The sequence below is a fragment of the Salmo trutta genome, chromosome 12 (genome assembly GCF_901001165.1).
Source record: "Salmo trutta chromosome 12, fSalTru1.1, whole genome shotgun sequence".
Classification (NCBI taxonomy): Eukaryota; Metazoa; Chordata; class Actinopteri; order Salmoniformes; family Salmonidae; genus Salmo; species Salmo trutta.
In genome coordinates, this window is record NC_042968.1 from 15,584,180 (window position 1) to 15,604,014 (window position 19,835).

A 19,835-nucleotide genomic window follows, 5' to 3' on the forward strand; every position below is an offset into this window, starting at 1 on the left:
ATCTGAAAGGTCAAATGTGCAGCATGAAGACACGGACCCCCCCCCCCCCCCCCCACCCTGGGTCTCACACAAAAGTCACCCTAATTCTGTAGCTATATAAAACATCTCCAAATCCTCCACTTCTATTTGAATCAGTTTACTGCTCTCCCTGCCAAACCCAATGCAGGGAAACATGACTTTTGTTTCATATTCTTTCCTGCTCATTAACCGCAACAGCTTCATAATAGACCAACAGCAGCCATCTGTGGTGCTCTGTCTTTCAGGACACACTCCCCAACATCTGCCTGTCTGTCTCTCTGCTGCTGCAGCTTCACACACACACACACACACACACACACACACACACACACACACACACACACACACACACACACACACACACACACACACACACACACACACACACACACACACACACACACACACACACACACACACACACCTTCCCTTAAATCTTACAATGCCAGTGAAAGCTTAATGATCCTCAAATCCTAGACGTACATACTAAAGTAGACATACTAAAATAGACGGTCATTTGCTTTCAAGTGGCCTCTTCTTACCTGGCCTTGCCGTTGCGGAAGCTGACACACATACAAAGGAGCATGCTGAGCAGCCCCAGACACACACCAACTATGATGCCTGTCACTGCATGGATGTCCAGCTCTATAGAGAACAGGGAACAGCCCAGGAAGGCATGCAGGAAACGGGGAGAGAAAACAGACAAGATACTGGATGAGTGTCTGAACCTGTCAGCACAGGACGCAGTTAGAGAACAGAAGGTAAGTGGGAGGATGAATGATAATATACTGTATATGCAGTATGATGACAGCTGGATTCCACCGCTCAATCAATTTCAGCGGGCCATGAAGGAACCAATTCACACTTCCTGGGAGGGAGGTATTAATTGAGCTTGGGCAATTGCTGTCTATCTGGCAGCAGAGTGGAGAGAGGACAGATGGTGCTCACTCCGCTCTCGCCCGCCCACCATCCACCTCGCCCTCAATCACATTGCATTTACTACTGGCAAGACTATTTGATGGAGTCGAATATGGGGCAACTCCGCAGGACCAGAATAAACCTGCTACTCGGTCATCTTAGTCTGCCTTTCTACGTCTCAGTGGTTTCAGCTAATGCCCTGTGCCAACCAGAGGAGGATGGACTCCCCTAGCTCCAATGTTGTGACCTTTGGCTTCTGAATGGAGCTCTCCTGGCTTGCTTCTAGATGCTCAAGTTTAGCTGTTGTGTTCATTATTCTCTGCTGGACAAAGTGTAATTGGGCTACAAATAGATAATGATTGACGGAGGTCTCCTTGAGAAGCCCAATGAAACTGCAGTAGTATTCAACAGTGTGCACATATCCTTCTTTCTTTTCCCCTGCCAGGCCCCTTCACAGTGGTTAGAATGAGCCGCTCTGTCACAGGCCCCTTCACCGTGGTTAGAATGAGCCGCTCTGTCACAGGCCCCTTCCCCGTGGTTAGAATGAGCCGCTCTGTCACAGGCCCCTTCACCGTGGTTAGAATGAGCCGCTCTGTCACAGGCCCCTTCACCGTGGTTAGAATGAGCCGCTCTGTCACAGGCCCCTTCACCGTGGTTAGAATGAGCCGCTCTGTCACAGGCCCCTTCACCGTGGTTAGAATGAGCCGCTCTGTCACAGGCCGTGGTTATAGACAAGGTGTCATCCACAGCTCTTCTGCTTCTCAAAGTCAGATGTGAAGTTGATTCACAGAGCTCTCTGGGTGCAGCGGCCGCTGAGGTCACCACTTTAATATTCACCTCAGAAGGCCAGAGAGTGAGGAGAGATATGACACAGCCTGCAGGCTTCTCTCCCCCACTGGCAGGGATGGATTAACCACTTTAAAGGACTCTGTGTGTGTGTGTGTGTGTGTGTGTGTGTGTGTGTGTGTGTGTGTGTGTGTGTGTGTGTGTGTGTGTGTGTGTTAGGAAATACTTATGTAAGTGATGACACACACACCACCACAGTATGTGTAGAGAGTAGACCCACTCACCATATTTCCTGGGAGGAGTGTGCACATCCTTCACTGGGGAGTAAGGCCCCATTCCCACCTCAGTGGACGCCCACATCTTAAAGAAGTATTGTGTCCCACTAGACAGCCCTGTTACTTCAGCACTCATGATGGTCCCTAAGAGGGAGGGAGGGAGAGAGAGAGAGAGGGAGAGGTAGAGGGAGGTAAGTGTGTGAGTCATTAACAGTCACATTTGCATCCACGTACAGAACCCACACAGTTCCTCGCTACAGCCGCAGCTTCAGCCACCCACCATCTTGGGAGAGGTTGTTCCACAGGTGCTCAGGCTGGCTGAGGTTGATGGTGTATAGGATCCTGTAGCTGATGATGATGCCATTGGGCTCCACAGGTGGGCGCCAGTTCACCAACACAGAGGAGGAGTCCAAGGCACTGAGCTGCAGCTCCGCTGGGGGGGTGGAGGGTACTGGGAACACAGGGGGTGAAGTCAGTAATCACACCCCAGAAATAAAGCACCACAGCGGGCTGGCCACACAGGCTTTGGGTGGCTGGCTGGGACAGGTGTGACACCCCTCTGGGACAAGGTGCCCTTGCCACCTGGTCACAAAGTGGGGGCTGAGGGCAGGGACTGGGACTCAAGTGACAGAGGGTGGTAGTATGGGGTTCGGCAGGCAGCTACCCCTGCTGTGTCAAACCAAAGACCCCTACTTCGTTGCCCTGGTAATGAATCCCCTGCTGGCTGGCCCCTCCTGGCCAGTATTCACAAAGCGTCTCAATGCTGATCTAGGATCAGTTTGACCTTTTAGATCGTAATGAATAAGACAGAGAGGACTTGATCCTAGATCAGCACTCGTCCCTGGCCCCTCCCTGACACCACTTGGCTGAACTGATTGACGGGCCCTGTCCCAGACAGCTCTTGGCCAACACAAGGGCCACTTCAAACTGGACATTTAATTACAGCCAATTATCTCCCTACGCCGCTAAAGATTAATCCCTTCTCTGTTAACCTGCCTCAATCACACTTGCTTAGTCTCACACACACAGTTTTGTATTGCTATCCTTGTGGGGACCAAATAATTGATTCCCATCCAAAATCTCATTTTCTCTAAACCTAAATCTAACACTAGCCTTAACCCTTTACCTAACCATAACCCTAACCCCAAACCCCTAACCCTAAAGCTAACCTAACCTTAACTCCTAACCCCAATTCTAACCCTAATTGTAACCCTAAACCTAAACCCAACCCCTAAGCCTAAAAGAGCATTTTTCCTTGTGTGGACCGTCAAAATCTCCCCACTGGTCCGAATTTTCCTTGTTTTACTATACTTGTGAGGACTTCTGGTACCCACAAGGATAGTAAAACAAAAACACACACACACACCAACGAACTACACACCTCTGTCAGAAACAAAAACACCCTCGCAGAGGAAGTGAAAGTGAGCGACAGAGCATATTGAATACAAGCATCCACCTTTATGTTACACTGATGCACAGATTTTTCCACTACACTGATGAGTGTAACAGCAGAAACTTACTGTCAGTGAGAGTGGACTCCTCCACTGTGCCGCTGAAGGGACCAACCACGTCTCCTCCATTGGACTGCACAGCCAGCTCATAGCGGGTGTAGGGTTTTAGGGCCCCCAAGAGGATCTCCTGAGCAGAGCTGCAAAACACAGTTTGGGAGAGAAAAAAAATGAATGAATGAATCACAAATAGGAAAACTTGCACATCTTTCCTTCCATTCATAACCTGAACATCGATTTAGCCATTCTGGAAGAAATATTACATTTCAATAAAAAGCGCTTCTTTAATGTGATCGAACTTCAGATAATGGAATTTGGAACTTCCATTTTCCTCTAAAAGAGGCTGGATATCTATACTATTATCCTGTGTTTGACCCAGGACCAGGGGATGTGTTGTGTTTGGGGTGGTGGTCCCTGACTGACCTGGTGTAGAAAGAGACCAGGAGATGTGTTGTGTTTGGGGTGGTGGTCCCTGACTGACCTGGTGTAGTAGGAGACCAGGAGATGTGTTGTGTTTGGGGTGGTGGTCCCTGACTGACCTGGTGTAATTAGAGACCAGGAGATGTGTTGTGTTTGGGGTGGTGGTCCCTGACTGACCTGGTGTAGTAGGAGACCAGGAGATGTGTTGTGTTTGGGGTGGTGGTCCCTGACTGACCTGGTGTAGTAGAGACCAGGAGATGTGTTGTGTTTGGGGTGGTGGTCCCTGACTGACCTGGTGTAGTAAGAGACCAGGAGATGTGTTGTGTTTGGGGTGGTGGTCCCTGACTGAACTGGTGTAGTAACAGACCAGGAGATGTGTTGTGTTTGGGGTGGTGGTCCCTGACTGACCTGGTGTAGTAAGAGACCAGGAGATGTGTTGTGTTTGGGGTGGTGGTCCCTGACTGACCTGGTGTAATAAGAGACCAGGAGATGTGTTGTGTTTGGGGTAGTGGTCCCTGACTGACCTGGTGTAGTAAGAGACCAGGAGATGTGTTGTGTTTGGGGTGGTGGTCCCTGACTGACCTGGTGTAGTAAGAGACCAGGAGATGTGTTGTGTTTGGGGTGGTGGTCCCTGACTGACCTGGTGTAGTAAGAGACCAGGAGATGTGTTGTGTTTGGGGTGGTGACGGTCCCTGACTGACCTGGTGTAGTAGAGACCAGGAGATGTGTTGTGTTTGGGGTGGTGATGGTCCCTGACTGACCTGGTGTAGTAAGAGACCAGGAGATGTGTTGTGTTTGGGGTGATGGTCCCTGACTGACCTGGTGTAGTAGGAGACCAGGAGATGTGTTGTGTTTGGGGTGGTGGTCCCTGACTGACCTGGTTTAGTAAGAGACCAGGAGATGTGTTGTGTTTGGGGTGGTGGTCCCTGACTGACCTGGTGTAGTAAGAGACCAGGAGATGTGTTGTGTTTGGGGTGGTGGTCCCTGACTGACCTGGTGTAGTAAGAGACCAGGAGATGTGTTGTGTTTGGGGTGGTGGTCCCTGACTGACCTGGTGTAGTAAGAGACCAGGAGATGTGTTGTGTTTGGGGTAGTGGTCCCTGACTGACCTGGTGTAGTAAGAGACCAGGAGATGTGTTGTGTTTGGGGTGGTGACGGTCCCTGACTGACCTGGTGTAGTAGAGACCAGGAGATGTGTTGTGTTTGGGGTGGTGATGGTCCCTGACTGACCTGGTGTAGTAAGAGACCAGGAGATGTGTTGTGTTTGGGGTGATGGTCCCTGACTGACCTGGTGTAGTAGGAGACCAGGAGATGTGTTGTGTTTGGGGTGGTGGTCCCTGACTGACCTGGTGTAGTAAGAGACCAGGAGATGTGTTGTGTTTGGGGTGGTGGTCCCTGACTGACCTGGTGTAGTAAGAGACCAGGAGATGTGTTGTGTTTGGGGTGGTGGTCCCTGACTGACCTGGTGTAGTAGGAGACCAGGAGATGTGTTGTGTTTGGGGTGGTGGTGGTCCCTGACTGACCTGGTGTAGTAGGAGACCAGGAGATGTGTTGTGTTTGGGGTGGTGGTCCCTGACTGACCTGGTGTAGTAGGAGACCAGGAGATGTGTTGTGTTTGGGGTGGTGGTCCCTGACTGACCTGGTGTAGTAGGAGACCAGGAGATGTGTTGTGTTTGGGGTGGTGGTCCCTGACTGACCTGGTGTAGTAAGAGACCAGGAGATGTGTTGTGTTTGGGGTGGTGGTCCCTGACTGACCTGGTGTAATAAGAGACCAGGAGATGTGTTGTGTTTGGGGTGGTGGTCCCAGACTGACCTGGTGTAGTAGGAGACCAGGAGATGTGTTGTGTTTGGGGTGGTGGTCCCTGACTGACCTGGTGTAGTAGGAGACCAGGAGATGTGTTGTGTTTGGGGTGGTGGTGGTCCCTGACTGACCTGGTGTAGTAGGAGACCAGGAGATGTGTTGTGTTTGGGGTGGTGGTCTCTGACTGACCTGGTATAGTAGGAGACCAGGAGATGTGTTGTGTTTGGGGTGGTGGTCCCTGACTGACCTGGTGTAGTAGAGACCAGGAGATGTGATGTGTTTGGGGTGGTGGTCCCTGACTGACCTGGTGTAGTAGGAGACCAGGAGATGTGTTGTGTTTGGGGTGGTGGTCCCTGACTGACCTGGTGTAGTAAGAGACCAGGATATGTGTTGTGTTTGGGGTGGTGGTCCCTGACTGATCGGGTGTAGTAAGAGACCAGGAGATGTGTTGTGTTTGGGGTGATGGTCCCTGACTGACCTGGTGTAGTAAGAGACCAGGATATGTGTTGTGATTGGGGTGATGGTCCCTGACTGACCTGGTGTAGTAAGAGACCAGGAGATGTGTTGTGTTTGGGGTGGTGGTCCCTGACTGACCTGGTGTAGTAGGAGACCAGGAGATGTGTTGTGTTTGGGGTGGTGGTCCCTGACTGACCTGGTGTAGTAAGAGACCAGGAGATGTGTTGTGTTTGGGGTGGTGGTCCCTGACTGACCTGGTGTAGTAAGAGACCAGGAGATGTGTTGTGTTTGGGGTGATGGTCCCTGACTGACCTGGTGTAGTAGAGACCAGGAGACGTGTTGTGTTTGGGGTGGTGGTCCCTGACTGACCTGGTGTAGTAAGAGACCAGGAGATGTGTTGTGTTTGGGGTGATGGTCCCTGACTGACCTGGTGTAGTAGAGACCAGGAGATGTGTTGTGTTTGGGGTGGTGATGGTCCCTGACTGACCTGGTGTAGTAAGAGACCAGGAGATGTGTTGTGTTTGGGGTAGTGGTCCCTGACTGACCTGGTGTAGTAAGAGACCAGGAGATGTGTTGTGTTTGGGGTGGTGACGGTCCCTGACTGACCTGGTGTAGTAGAGACCAGGAGATGTGTTGTGTTTGGGGTGGTGATGGTCCCTGACTGACCTGGTGTAGTAAGAGACCAGGAGATGTGTTGTGTTTGGGGTGATGGTCCCTGACTGACCTGGTGTAGTAGGAGACCAGGAGATGTGTTGTGTTTGGGGTGGTGGTCCCTGACTGACCTGGTGTAGTAAGAGACCAGGAGATGTGTTGTGTTTGGGGTGGTGGTCCCTGACTGACCTGGTGTAGTAAGAGACCAGGAGATGTGTTGTGTTTGGGGTGGTGGTCCCTGACTGACCTGGTGTAGTAGGAGACCAGGAGATGTGTTGTGTTTGGGGTGGTGGTGGTCCCTGACTGACCTGGTGTAGTAGGAGACCAGGAGATGTGTTGTGTTTGGGGTGGTGGTCCCTGACTGACCTGGTGTAGTAGGAGACCAGGAGATGTGTTGTGTTTGGGGTGGTGGTCCCTGACTGACCTGGTGTAGTAGGAGACCAGGAGATGTGTTGTGTTTGGGGTGGTGGTCCCTGACTGACCTGGTGTAGTAAGAGACCAGGAGATGTGTTGTGTTTGGGGTGGTGGTCCCTGACTGACCTGGTGTAATAAGAGACCAGGAGATGTGTTGTGTTTGGGGTGGTGGTCCCAGACTGACCTGGTGTAGTAGGAGACCAGGAGATGTGTTGTGTTTGGGGTGGTGGTCCCTGACTGACCTGGTGTAGTAGGAGACCAGGAGATGTGTTGTGTTTGGGGTGGTGGTGGTCCCTGACTGACCTGGTGTAGTAGGAGACCAGGAGATGTGTTGTGTTTGGGGTGGTGGTCTCTGACTGACCTGGTATAGTAGGAGACCAGGAGATGTGTTGTGTTTGGGGTGGTGGTCCCTGACTGACCTGGTGTAGTAGAGACCAGGAGATGTGATGTGTTTGGGGTGGTGGTCCCTGACTGACCTGGTGTAGTAGGAGACCAGGAGATGTGTTGTGTTTGGGGTGGTGGTCCCTGACTGACCTGGTGTAGTAAGAGACCAGGATATGTGTTGTGTTTGGGGTGGTGGTCCCTGACTGATCGGGTGTAGTAAGAGACCAGGAGATGTGTTGTGTTTGGGGTGATGGTCCCTGACTGACCTGGTGTAGTAAGAGACCAGGATATGTGTTGTGATTGGGGTGATGGTCCCTGACTGACCTGGTGTAGTAAGAGACCAGGAGATGTGTTGTGTTTGGGGTGGTGGTCCCTGACTGACCTGGTGTAGTAGGAGACCAGGAGATGTGTTGTGTTTGGGGTGGTGGTCCCTGACTGACCTGGTGTAGTAAGAGACCAGGAGATGTGTTGTGTTTGGGGTGGTGGTCCCTGACTGACCTGGTGTAGTAAGAGACCTGGAGATGTGTTGTGTTTGGGGTGATGGTCCCTGACTGACCTGGTGTAGTAGAGACCAGGAGACGTGTTGTGTTTGGGGTGGTGGTCCCTGACTGACCTGGTGTAGTAAGAGACCAGGAGATGTGTTGTGTTTGGGGTGATGGTCCCTGACTGACCTGGTGTAGTAGAGACCAGGAGATGTGTTGTGTTTGGGGTGGTGATGGTCCCTGACTGACCTGGTGTAGTAGGAGACCAGGAGATGTGTTGTGTTTGGGGTGGTGGTCCCTGACTGACCTGGTGTAGTAGGAGACCAGGAGATGTGTTGTGTTTGGGGTGGTGGTCCCTGACTGACCTGGTGTAGTAGGAGACCAGGAGATGTGTTGTGTTTGGGGTGGTGGTCCCTGACTGACCTGGTGTAGTAAGAGACCAGGAGATGTGTTGTGTTTGGGGTGGTGGTCCCTGACTGACCTGGTGTAGTAGGAGACCAGGAGATGTGTTGTGTTTGGGGTGGTGGTGGTCCCTGACTGACCTGGTGTAGTAAGAGACCAGGGGATGTGTTGTGTTTGGGGTGGTGGTCCCTGACTGACCTGGTGTAGTAGGAGACCAGGAGATGTGTTGTGTTTGGGGTGGTGGTCCCTGACTGACCTGGTGTAGTAGGAGACCAGGAGATGTGTTGTGTTTGGGGTGGTGGTCCCTGACTGACCTGGTGTAGTAGGAGACCAGGAGATGTGTTGTGTTTGGGGTGGTGGTCCCTGACTGACCTGGTGTAGTAAGAGACCAGGAGATGTGTTGTGTTTGGGGTGGCGGTCCCTGACTGACCTGGTGTAGTAAGAGACCAGGAGATGTGTTGTGTTTGGGGTGGTGGTCCCTGACTGACCTGGTGTGGTAAGAGACCAGGAGATGTGTTGTGTTTGGGGTGATGGTCCCTGACTGACCTGGTGTAGTAGAGACCAGGAGATGTGTTGTGTTTGGGGTGGTGGTCCCTGACTGACCTGGTGTAGTAAGAGACCAGGAGATGTGTTGTGTTTGGGGTGATGGTCCCTGACTGACCTGGTGTAGTAGAGACCAGGAGATGTGTTGTGTTTGGGGTGGTAATGGTCCCTGACTGACCTGGTGTAGTAGGAGACCAGGAGATGTGTTGTGTTTGGGGTGGTGGTCCCTGACTGACCTGGTGTAGTAGGAGACCAGGAGATGTGTTGTGTTTGGGGTGGTGGTCCCTGACTGACCTGGTGTAGTAGGAGACCAGGAGATGTGTTGTGTTTGGCGTGGTGGTCCCTGACTGACTTGGTGTAGTAAGAGACCAGGAGATGTGTTGTGTTTGGGGTGGTGGTCCCTGACTGACCTGGTGTAGTAGGAGACCAGGAGATGTGTTGTGTTTGGGGTGGTGGTCCCTGACTGACCTGGTGTAGTAGAGACCAGGAGATGTGTTGTGTTTGGGGTGGTGGTGGTCCCTGACTGACCTGGTGTAGTAAGAGACCAGGAGATGTGTTGTGTTTGGGGTGGTGGTCCCTGACTGACCTGGTGTAGTAAGAGACCAGGAGATGTGTTGTGTTTGGGGTGGTGGTCCCTGACTGACCTGGTGTAGTAGGAGACCAGGAGATGTGTTGTGTTTGGGGTGGTGGTCCCTGACTGACCTGGTGTAGTAAGAGACCAGGAGATGTGTTGTGTTTGGGTTGGTGGTCCCTGACTGACCTGGTGTAGTAAGAGACCAGGAGATGTGTTGTGTTTGGGGTGGAGGTCCCTGACTGACCTGGTGTAGTGGGAGACCAGGAGATGTGTTGTGTTTGGGGTGGTGGTCCCTGACTGACCTGGTGTAGTAGGAGACCAGGAGATGTGTTGTGTTTGGGGTGGTGGTCCCTGACTGACCTGGTGTAGTAGGAGACCAGGAGATGTGTTGTGTTTGGGGTGGTGGTCCCTGACTGACCTGGTGTAGTAAGAGACCAGGATATGTGTTGTGTTTGGGGTGGTGGTCCCTGACTGATCGGGTGTAGTAAGAGACCAGGAGATGTGTTGTGTTTGGGGTGATGGTCCCTGACTGACCTGGTGTAGTAAGAGACCAGGATATGTGTTGTGATTGGGGTGATGGTCCCTGACTGACCTGGTGTAGTAAGAGACCAGGAGATGTGTTGTGTTTGGGGTGGTGGTCCCTGACTGACCTGGTGTAGTAGGAGACCAGGAGATGTGTTGTGTTTGGGGTGGTGGTCCCTGACTGACCTGGTGTAGTAAGAGACCAGGAGATGTGTTGTGTTTGGGGTGGTGGTCCCTGACTGACCTGGTGTAGTAAGAGACCAGGAGATGTGTTGTGTTTGGGGTGATGGTCCCTGACTGACCTGGTGTAGTAGAGACCAGGAGACGTGTTGTGTTTGGGGTGGTGGTCCCTGACTGACCTGGTGTAGTAAGAGACCAGGAGATGTGTTGTGTTTGGGGTGATGGTCCCTGACTGACCTGGTGTAGTAGAGACCAGGAGATGTGTTGTGTTTGGGGTGGTGATGGTCCCTGACTGACCTGGTGTAGTAGGAGACCAGGAGATGTGTTGTGTTTGGGGTGGTGGTCCCTGACTGACCTGGTGTAGTAGGAGACCAGGAGACGTGTTGTGTTTGGGGTGGTGGTCCCTGACTGACCTGGTGTAGTAAGAGACCAGGAGATGTGTTGTGTTTGGGGTGGTGGTCCCTGACTGACCTGGTGTAGTAGGAGACCAGGAGATGTGTTGTGTTTGGGGTGGTGGTCCCTGACTGACCTGGTGTAGTAGAGACCAGGAGATGTGTTGTGTTTGGGGTGGTGGTGGTCCCTGACTGACCTGGTGTAGTAAGAGACCAGGAGATGTGTTGTGTTTGGGGTGGTGGTCCCTGACTGACCTGGTGTAGTAGGAGACCAGGAGATGTGTTGTGTTTGGGGTGGTGGTCCCTGACTGACCTGGTGTAGTAAGAGACCAGGAGATGTGTTGTGTTGGGGTGGTGGTCCCCTGACTGACCTGGTGTAGTAAGAGACCAGGAGATGTGTTGTGTTTGGGGGTGGTGGTCCCTGACTGACCTGGTATAGTAGGAGACCAGGAGATGTGTTGTGTTTGGGGTGGTGGTCCCTGACTGACCTGGTGTAGTAAGAGACCAGGAGATGTGTTGTGTTTGGGGTGGTGGTCCCTGACTGACCTGGTGTAGTAGGAGACCAGGAGATGTGTTGTGTTTGGGGTGGTGGTCCCTGACTGACCTGGTGTAGTAGGAGACCAGGAGATGTGTTGTGTTTGGGTGGTGATGGTCCCTGACTGACCTGGTGTAGTAGGAGACCAGGAGATGTGTTGTGTTTGGGGGTGGTGGTCCCTGACTGACCTGGTGTAGTAGGAGACCAGGAGATGTGTTGTGTTTTGGGGTGGTGGTCCCTGACTGACCTGGTGTAGTAGGAGACCCAGGAGATGTGTTGTGTTTGGGGTGGTGGTCCCTGACTGACCTGGTGTAGTAAGAGACCAGGAGATGTGTTGTGTTTGGGGTGGGTGGTCCCTGACTGACCTGGTGTAGTAAGAGACCAGGAGATGTGTTGTGTTTGGGGTGGTGGTCCCTGACTGACCTGGTGTAGTAAGAGACCAGGAGATGTGTTGTGTTTGGGGTGATGGTCCCTGACTGACCTGGTGTAGTAGAGACCAGGAGACGTGTTGTGTTTGGGGTGGTGGTCCCTGACTGACCTGGTGTAGTAAGAGACCAGGAGATGTGTTGTGTTTGGGGTGGTGGTCCCTGACTGACCTGGTGTAGTAGAGACCAGGAGATGTGTTTGTGTTTGGGGTGGTGATGGTCCCTGACTGACCTGGTGTAGTAGGAGACAGGAGATGTGTTGTGTTGGGGTGGTGGTCCCTGACTGACCTGGTGTAGTAGGAGACCAGGAGTTGTGTTGTGTTTGGGGTGGTGGTCCCTGACTGACCTGGTGTAGTAGGAGACCAGGAGATGTGTTGTGTTTGGGGGTGGTGGTCCCTGACTGACCTGGTGTAGTAAGAGACCAGGAGATGTGTTGTGTTTGGGGTGGTGGTCCCTGACTGACCTGGTGTAGTAGGAGACCAGGAGATGTGTTGTGTTTGGGGTGGTGGTGGTGGTCCCTGACTGACCTGGTGTAGTAAGAGACCAGGGGATGTGTTGTGTTTGGGGTGGTGGTCCCTGACTGACCTGGTGTAGTAGGAGACCAGGAGATGTGTTGTGTTTGGGGTGGTGGTGGTCCCTGACTGACCTGGTGTAGTAGGAGACCAGGAGATGTGTTGTGTTTGGGTTGGTGGTGGTCCCTGACTGACCTGGTGTAGTAGGAGACCAGGAGATGTGTTGTGTTTGGGGTGGTGGTCCCTGACTGACCTGGTGTAGTAGAGACCAGGAGATGTGTTGTGTTTGGGGTGGTGGTCCCTGACTGACCTGGTGTAGTAAGAGACCAGGAGATGTGTTGTGTTTGGGGTGGTGGTCCCTGACTGACCTGGTGTAGTAAGAGACCAGGAGATGTGTTGTGTTTGGGGTGGTGGTCCCTGACTGACCTGGTGTAGTAACAGACCAGGAGATGTGTTGTGTTTGGGGTGGTGGTCCCTGACTGACCTGGTGTAGTAAGAGACCAGGAGATGTGTTGTGTTTGGGGTGGTGGTCCCTGACTGACCTGGTGTAGTAGGAGACCAGGAGATGTGTTGTGTTTGGGGTGGTGGTCCCTGACTGACCTGGTGTAGTAGGAGACCAGGAGATGTGTTGTGTTTGGGGTGGTGGTCCCTGACTGACCTGGTGTAGTAGGAGACCAGGAGATGTGTTGTGTTTGGGGTGGTGGTCCCTGACTGACCTGGTGTAGTAAGAGACCAGGAGATGTGTTGTGTTTGGGGTGGTGGTCCCTGACTGACCTGGTGTAGTAAGAGACCAGGAGATGTGTTGTGTTTGGGGTGGTGGTCCCTGACTGACCTGGTGTAGTAGGAGACCAGGAGATGTGTTGTGTTTGGGGTGGTGGTCCCTGACTGACCTGGTGTAGTAAGAGACCAGGAGATGTGTTGTGTTTGGGGTGGTGGTCCCTGACTGACCTGGTGTAGTAGGACACAAGCGATGCGTTTCTGATGCCGGCCGGGCTGCAGCGTATGGTGTAGTTGATGATGCGGACGTTGCTGAAGCGAGGTTTCTCCCAGCGCAGCCAGATGGATGTGGAGCTGTTGGCTGTAGCCTTGATGCTGCTGGGGGGCAGGGGAGGGGGGTTCCCCTTAGGGGGCGCTGCAAAAACACACTGCCAGTTTATACACAAATAGTGGTATTGTACAGACTTTCTTTAACACTGACAGACAGAATAGTATGACACACACGGACACCGATGAATAGACACACCTTTGCCATGTGCCTTCTCTGTCCTGCCCTTCCATCCTGCAGCATATCCATCCGTCTGCTTATTGAAGGCCCACACCTTCACTTCATATAGTCTGTCAGGGACTGACACACACACACACACACACACACACACACACACACACACACACACACACACACACACACACACACACACACACACATATATAGAAATGTATCGCCACACATAAACACACCAAATTATACAGAACCACAAGAAAGCCTGGCATAATGACCACAAGGTCCAAACATTTTACCATACAAATATTATCACCTGGAGCAGCAGGAAGGGATTTAAACAACACTGGCATGTGAACATCCCAGACTCACCCAGACTAGAGACCTCATGATGTTTGACCCTCTTGCGGAGCTTGATGGTGTGGGCCTCCATCCTCCTCACCCTCTCCCTCTCAGGGTGAGCCTCCCCATTGGTCAGCTCCTCACCAACCACCTCCCGGCAAAAGAGCTTGTAGCCGGAGATCTGCGTGTGATTGGGCGGGGGCTGCCATGTGACATGGAGGGAGTTCATTTTGGCCCTAACCTTCAGCTCTGTGGGAGCAAAGATCACTGGGAAAGACGAAAAGCAAACAAGGCCTCAGCGTGAAATAACATTACTGGAGCTTATAACATGAATCAGCAAAACAAGTTCCAGACATTGATTTATTGTACCAACTCAATTTGACAATCTCCTAATGACTATAACATGAAATAATATAATTCTATAGACCTGTATCTAGAACAGGTGCGACCTTAATTGAGGAGGATGGGCTTATAGTAATAGTAACGGCTTATGATAATTAAAGGAATGGTATCAAACGGTTTCTATGTGTTCAAATACCATTCCATTTCTTCTATTCCAGCCGTTATTATGAGCCGTCCTCCCCTCAGCAGCTTCTTGTAATTCACATGAACTGACAATGAGGTCCTATTCAGTCAGATTTTCTTCTAGTGTGAATGAATGGCATTCGTGAGAGCTTAGTCACTGTATAGAAAAGGATTTGAATAGATTTCTGTCCATTTCTTCGAAATTAATCTTCTGCCTTTGCAAAGAACCTCAGACACACACACAAACATTGTAAGAGGCACAGTCAGCCATGTTGCCTTGCCCCTGAATGGAGAGCAATTGCATGGCTGATGCAAATGTGTAGGGGTATTCACAACATGACACTGCCCAGCCAACAACAGTCAGCTTGAATGGAAGGCTGCAATGTTCTCATCAGTGCTAGTATACTTCCAGTTATTGTCACACCCTGATCTGTTTCACCCGTCTTTGTGCTCTTCTCCACCCTCCTCCAAGTGTCACCCATCTTCCCCATTATTCCAAGTGTATTTATACCTGTGTTCTCTGCTTGCCAGTTTGTTTTGTCCATCAAGCCTACCAGCGTTTTTCCTGTTGCTCGTCTTTTTCTAGTTCCTCTTTTCCAGTTTTCCCGGTTCTTGACCATTCTGCCTGCCCTGAGACTGCCTGCCGTTCTGTACTTTATGGACTCTGATCTGGATTATTGATCTCTGCCTGCCCTGACGCCGAGACTGCCTGCCGTTCTGTACTTTATGAACTCTGATCTGGATTATTGACCTCTGCCTGCCCTGACCCTGAGACTGCCTGCCGTTCTGTACTTTATGGACTCTGATCTGGATTATTGACCTCTGCCTGCCCTGACCCTGAGACTGCCTGCCGTTCTGTACTTTATGGACTCTGATCTGGATTATTGACCTCTGCCTGCCCTGACGCCGAGACTGCCTGCCGTTCTGTACTTTATGAACTCTGATCTGGATTATTGACCTCTGCCTGCCCTGACCCTGAGACTGCCTGTCGTTCTGTACTTTATGGACTCTGATCTGGATTACTGACCTCTGCCTGCCCTTGACCTGTCATTTTGCCTGCCCCCTGTTCTAGTAATACACTTTTGTTACTTCGACACTGTCTGCATCTGGGTCTTCTCCTGAAACGTGATAGTTATAGGATGAGAATGGGAAAGTGGAGGCTGCTCTTATGGACAACGATAATAATAATATATATGGATATCAGTTTTACTACATCTATCATTTGTTTATGGTGTGCTTCTGTAAGTTATTACTGCATTTCTGACAAGCATTTCACTACACCCGCAATAACATCTGCTAAACACGTGTATAAAATGTGATAAAATGTGATTTTTGATTTAAATTTTCTGAAACTTTGTTCCCCCTGCTGCTGTCTTGACTGGACCCAGGTCTATCTTGAAAAATCGATTTTATCTCAATGAGATTGCCTGGATAAATAAAGATTAAGGACCATACCGGATCAGGTCACTTATTGTGGTGGATATTGATGCTGAAGTTGAAGGGTGTGTGTGTGTGAGAGAGTGAGAGACACACACAGAGAGAGGTCTCACCCATGCTGTGGTTAAAGTGGGCTGGGGTGTGGTGCTGGTTCCACTCTGACGGCACACCAAAGCCTGCTCCCGTTCCTGCCGCCATCCGCAGTCGATAGGCCTGGTTAGGCTGCAGCTCCCGCAAGGTAAGCTGAGTCTCATTCCCCCCCACCTCCACAGAAAACACGTTGTCCACTGCAGTAAACACACACACAACCCATCTTCTTGAAAGGCCACTCATGGCACACTATCACCACAATCCATTATCCTATTATGTAAGACCTGATGACACAGAACACTTTATGCTTTGGGCTTATACCCTAAGTCACTCTTCAATACTTAATGTTTAGAATCCACAATTGTTCTTAGAGCCAAAATGTGTGTGACTGAGTTTAAGAGTCTTTTGTAGTCGTGCCTTCCTGAAACATGAACAGGACAGCAGTGTAGTACTGTGGCCTCCGTGCCAGTAGATGGCGCTGGGCTCACCCTGTTCCAGTGTGGAGTAGTCGATGCGGTAGCGGGTGACAGCTCCTCTGCTGTGCTGGGAGGACAGGGGCAGCCACATCACTCTGATGTCTGTAGGGGAGGTGCTGAGCAGGGACAGCTGTGGAGGGGCACTGGGAACTGTGGGGTAGAGCATGGCAGGACATTCTTAGTATTAATGTGTCATTACAGCTAACCCCAGACCCTAGTGTCTGGTGACTTAAGTAGCCTATCGTATTCTCTGGAGGGGCACAGGGGACTAGAGCATGTCAGATCAGGTACAGAACACTCTTAGTATCCATACATCAACCATACTATTCTACAGGCTACTAAACCACTTTATTCATTACATTATCTCTTAGCAACAAAGTAGAATCTCCTAGCTAGTTGACGGGCAACAATATCTACTTTTGTGCGTCATTCGTGTATAATATAGGTCATACTACAGTTGGTCTATTTGTTCTCAAGTGTATGATGACTCATGTAGGCTGTCATATGGATTAGATCTAGCCGTGTGACTGTTATTTTCCTTTGAGAAGTGAGGTCTGTGGTCTTCCCGCCTACTCACCGTCCTCCAGCATCTCCACGGTGACGGGCCGTGACGGGCGGCTGGCTCCCATGGGGGAGTAGGCCACCACGTAGAAGGTATAGGCTGTGTGTGGCAGTAGCTCCTTCACATGGTACTCTGTGGTGTCGTTGTTCACAGCAAACTGGTATTCCATGTGATCAGAGCCTGTGGACCACACAAGCTCTGTGTTTTACCAGGAGCACAGGACACACTCAGCCTGACCTGACAGTGTCATTCTCTACCATGCTACCAAGAAACCAGGCACCTATGTATGTTAATGCCTATACCTTTGAAACTAGCTAGCATCCTTGTGGATAGATATCATATGTACAAGCCTGTCGGTTTGTCCATCAAACACACACACACACACACACACACACACACCTGAAGTGGGCTGGTAGTGCACAGAGAAGCCTATAATCTGGTCACTGTTGTGTTCGGGCCGTTCCCAGGTGAGGAGGGCGGTGGTGCTTGATTGGGGCGTGGCAGAGAACTGGTGTGGTGGGCTGGGTAGACCCTCTCTCACAATGACAGACAGCTTGGCTGTGGCGCAGGCCGTCCCCAGAGCGTTGTCAGCGATGCACTGGTAGTACCCTGCGTCGTCCAGGCCCAGCTGGTTGATGAGCAGCACCCCAGGGCTCTGGGTCTTCACCCGTCCATTAGACTTGACCGGCTTGCCATTCTTCAGCCAGTGCAGTGCCGGGGGAGGCTCCCCAGAGCTGTTACACACAAACCTGGCTGTGTTTCCCCGTGAGAGAGACACCGTCTCTGGGGGCTGGAGGATCACTGGTGGGGCTGGGAGAATGCAAATAGAGAAACATCCTTCTTAGGGAAAAAAAAATAATCCTTCACAGCAGCATATGTTACAATTTACTAAAAGGACCAGAGCTGTAAGACCGAAGCCAAAAACATGCAAACCAGAGCTCTAAGACCAAAGCCAAACATGCAAACCACAGCTCTAAGACCGAAGCCAAACATGCAAACCAGAGCTCTAAGACCGAAGCCAAACATGCAAACCAGAGCTCTAAGACCGAAGCCAAACATGCAAACCACAGCTCTAAGACCGAAGCCAAACATGCAAACCACAGCTCTAAGACCGAAGCCAAACATGCAAACCACAGCTCTAAGACCGAAGCCAAACATGCAAACCAGAGCTCTAAGACCGAAGCCAAACATGCAAACCACAGCTCTAAGACCGAAGCCAAACATGCAAACCACAGCTCTAAGACCGAAGCCAAACATGCAAACCAGAGCTCTAAGACCGAAGCCAAACATGCAAACCAGAGCTCTAAGACCGAAGCCAAACATGCAAACCAGAGCTCTAAGACCGAAGCCAAACATGCAAACCACAGCTCTAAGACCGAAGCCAAACATGCAAACCAGAGCTCTAAGACCGAAGCCAAACATGCAAACCACAGCTCTAAGACCGAAGCCAAACATGCAAACCAGAGCTCTAAGACCGAAGCCAAACATGCAAACCACAGCTCTAAGACCGAAGCCAAACATGCAAACCAGAGCTCTAAGACCGAAGCCAAACATGCAAACCACAGCTCTAAGACCGAAGCCAAACATGCAAACCAGAGCTCTAAGACCGAAGCCAAACATGCAAACCACAGCTCTAAGACCGAAGCCAAACATGCAATCTATACCACATTCTTACACTCACATATTCTTCTTCTTACCTGGCACATGCAGTTCAGCCGCAGCTATGACAAACTCGCGGGTCTTGGGTTTGTTGGCACGGCAGACGTAGACCCCTGCATGGTAACGCCGTGTGTTGGGGATCACCAGGTTAGTTTCCAGGACAACCACGTCGGTGGCGATGGGCTTCCCGTCTGTGTCCAGGAGAAAGAGCAGAAAGGAACAGAGAAGAGAGACAAGCGATTTCAGAGAAAAGAATATCAGAAAAGACCAAACTTAAGCAATTAAAAACAGTAGTTGCACACACACAACACTTGGCATTTCATGCCAGCTCAGTTTAGCAGTTGAATGCCAATCACAGAACAGTATAATGAGCATATCAGCCACTAGGTGGCACTGTGAGACCTCTGTGATGACTAGAGTTGTTTTATCAGCAAAAGTAGAAATATGAAACACAATGAAGATGATATTACAGGAATACCAAAGTATGGACCAGCCTCTCGTTGTGACATTGGTAGTGAGCCTATTTTTATTGTATTTTTTATTTCACTAGGCAAGTCAATTAAGAACAAATTATTATTTACAATGGCGGCCTAGCCCGGCCAAACCCAGACGACACTGGGCCAATTGTGCGCCGCCATATGGGACTCCCAACCAAGGCCGTAAGTGATACAACCTGGAATCAAACCAAGTACTGTAGTGACACCTCTTACACTGAGATGCAGTGCCTCAGACCGCTGCGCCACTTGGGAGCCCCTGTAGATGGACCGATGGGAGGGATTGAGAGAGTCTTACCCTGTCTGCTCCAGGACACCAGGGGTTTGGGCTGCCCGCCCTGGGCCATGCACTCCATCACCGCTGGACGCCCCTGCACCACTGTGGTATTCTGAGGCGGTGCCACGATCACTACCTCACTTTGGGCAGGGCCAGGACCTGCGCACACAGACACAACACAGACACACACAGGAATCAACACACACAACCAACTCTAACCATCAATGTCTTATATCAGACAGTGTCATTCTAACGCGGCGTACCACAAATGACCTACTAATGAACTCAGTTTAGGCAGGGTTGTGGTGCTATCTGATGTAAGACAATGCTGGGGCCCTTGTCAGAAATCTCAGGCTTTCGACTTCAGTGCGTTTAAGACAACTGGGAATGGTCATCCAGCTCGGAATTCCAAGCCGGAAACTTTGGCATCTTTCTAGAACTCTGACTTTCCGACCTGAAGATCACTGACGTCATGATTTGACCATGTTTCCCCGAGTTCCCAGTTGTCTTGAAAGCACCACCAGTCCTATCCTTCACTATGACATCAAAGCAGCTC

The 19,835-nt window shown here is 51.0% G+C and overlaps 1 protein-coding gene across 2 annotated transcripts in view; it reads right to left on the reverse strand.

The window, feature by feature from the left end:
* LOC115203006 (immunoglobulin superfamily DCC subclass member 4) overlaps positions 1 to 19,835 on the reverse strand; it is a 75,922-nt gene that overhangs the window by 4,076 nt on the left and 52,011 nt on the right. For both annotated transcript variants that reach the window (XM_029767256.1, XM_029767255.1), the window contains exons 5-17: positions 19,301 to 19,438; positions 18,547 to 18,699; positions 17,249 to 17,659; positions 16,865 to 17,029; positions 16,300 to 16,437; positions 15,835 to 16,008; positions 13,790 to 14,026; positions 13,442 to 13,543; positions 13,147 to 13,330; positions 3,518 to 3,645; positions 2,278 to 2,448; positions 2,007 to 2,141; positions 561 to 663 (exon numbers count right to left, since the gene is read on the reverse strand). In XM_029767256.1, coding sequence (XP_029623116.1) covers positions 561 to 663; positions 2,007 to 2,141; positions 2,278 to 2,448; positions 3,518 to 3,645; positions 13,147 to 13,330; positions 13,442 to 13,543; positions 13,790 to 14,026; positions 15,835 to 16,008; positions 16,300 to 16,437; positions 16,865 to 17,029; positions 17,249 to 17,659; positions 18,547 to 18,699; positions 19,301 to 19,438 — 2,239 coding nt within the window. The remainder of the gene's footprint in view (positions 1 to 560; positions 664 to 2,006; positions 2,142 to 2,277; positions 2,449 to 3,517; positions 3,646 to 13,146; positions 13,331 to 13,441; positions 13,544 to 13,789; positions 14,027 to 15,834; positions 16,009 to 16,299; positions 16,438 to 16,864; positions 17,030 to 17,248; positions 17,660 to 18,546; positions 18,700 to 19,300; positions 19,439 to 19,835) is intronic.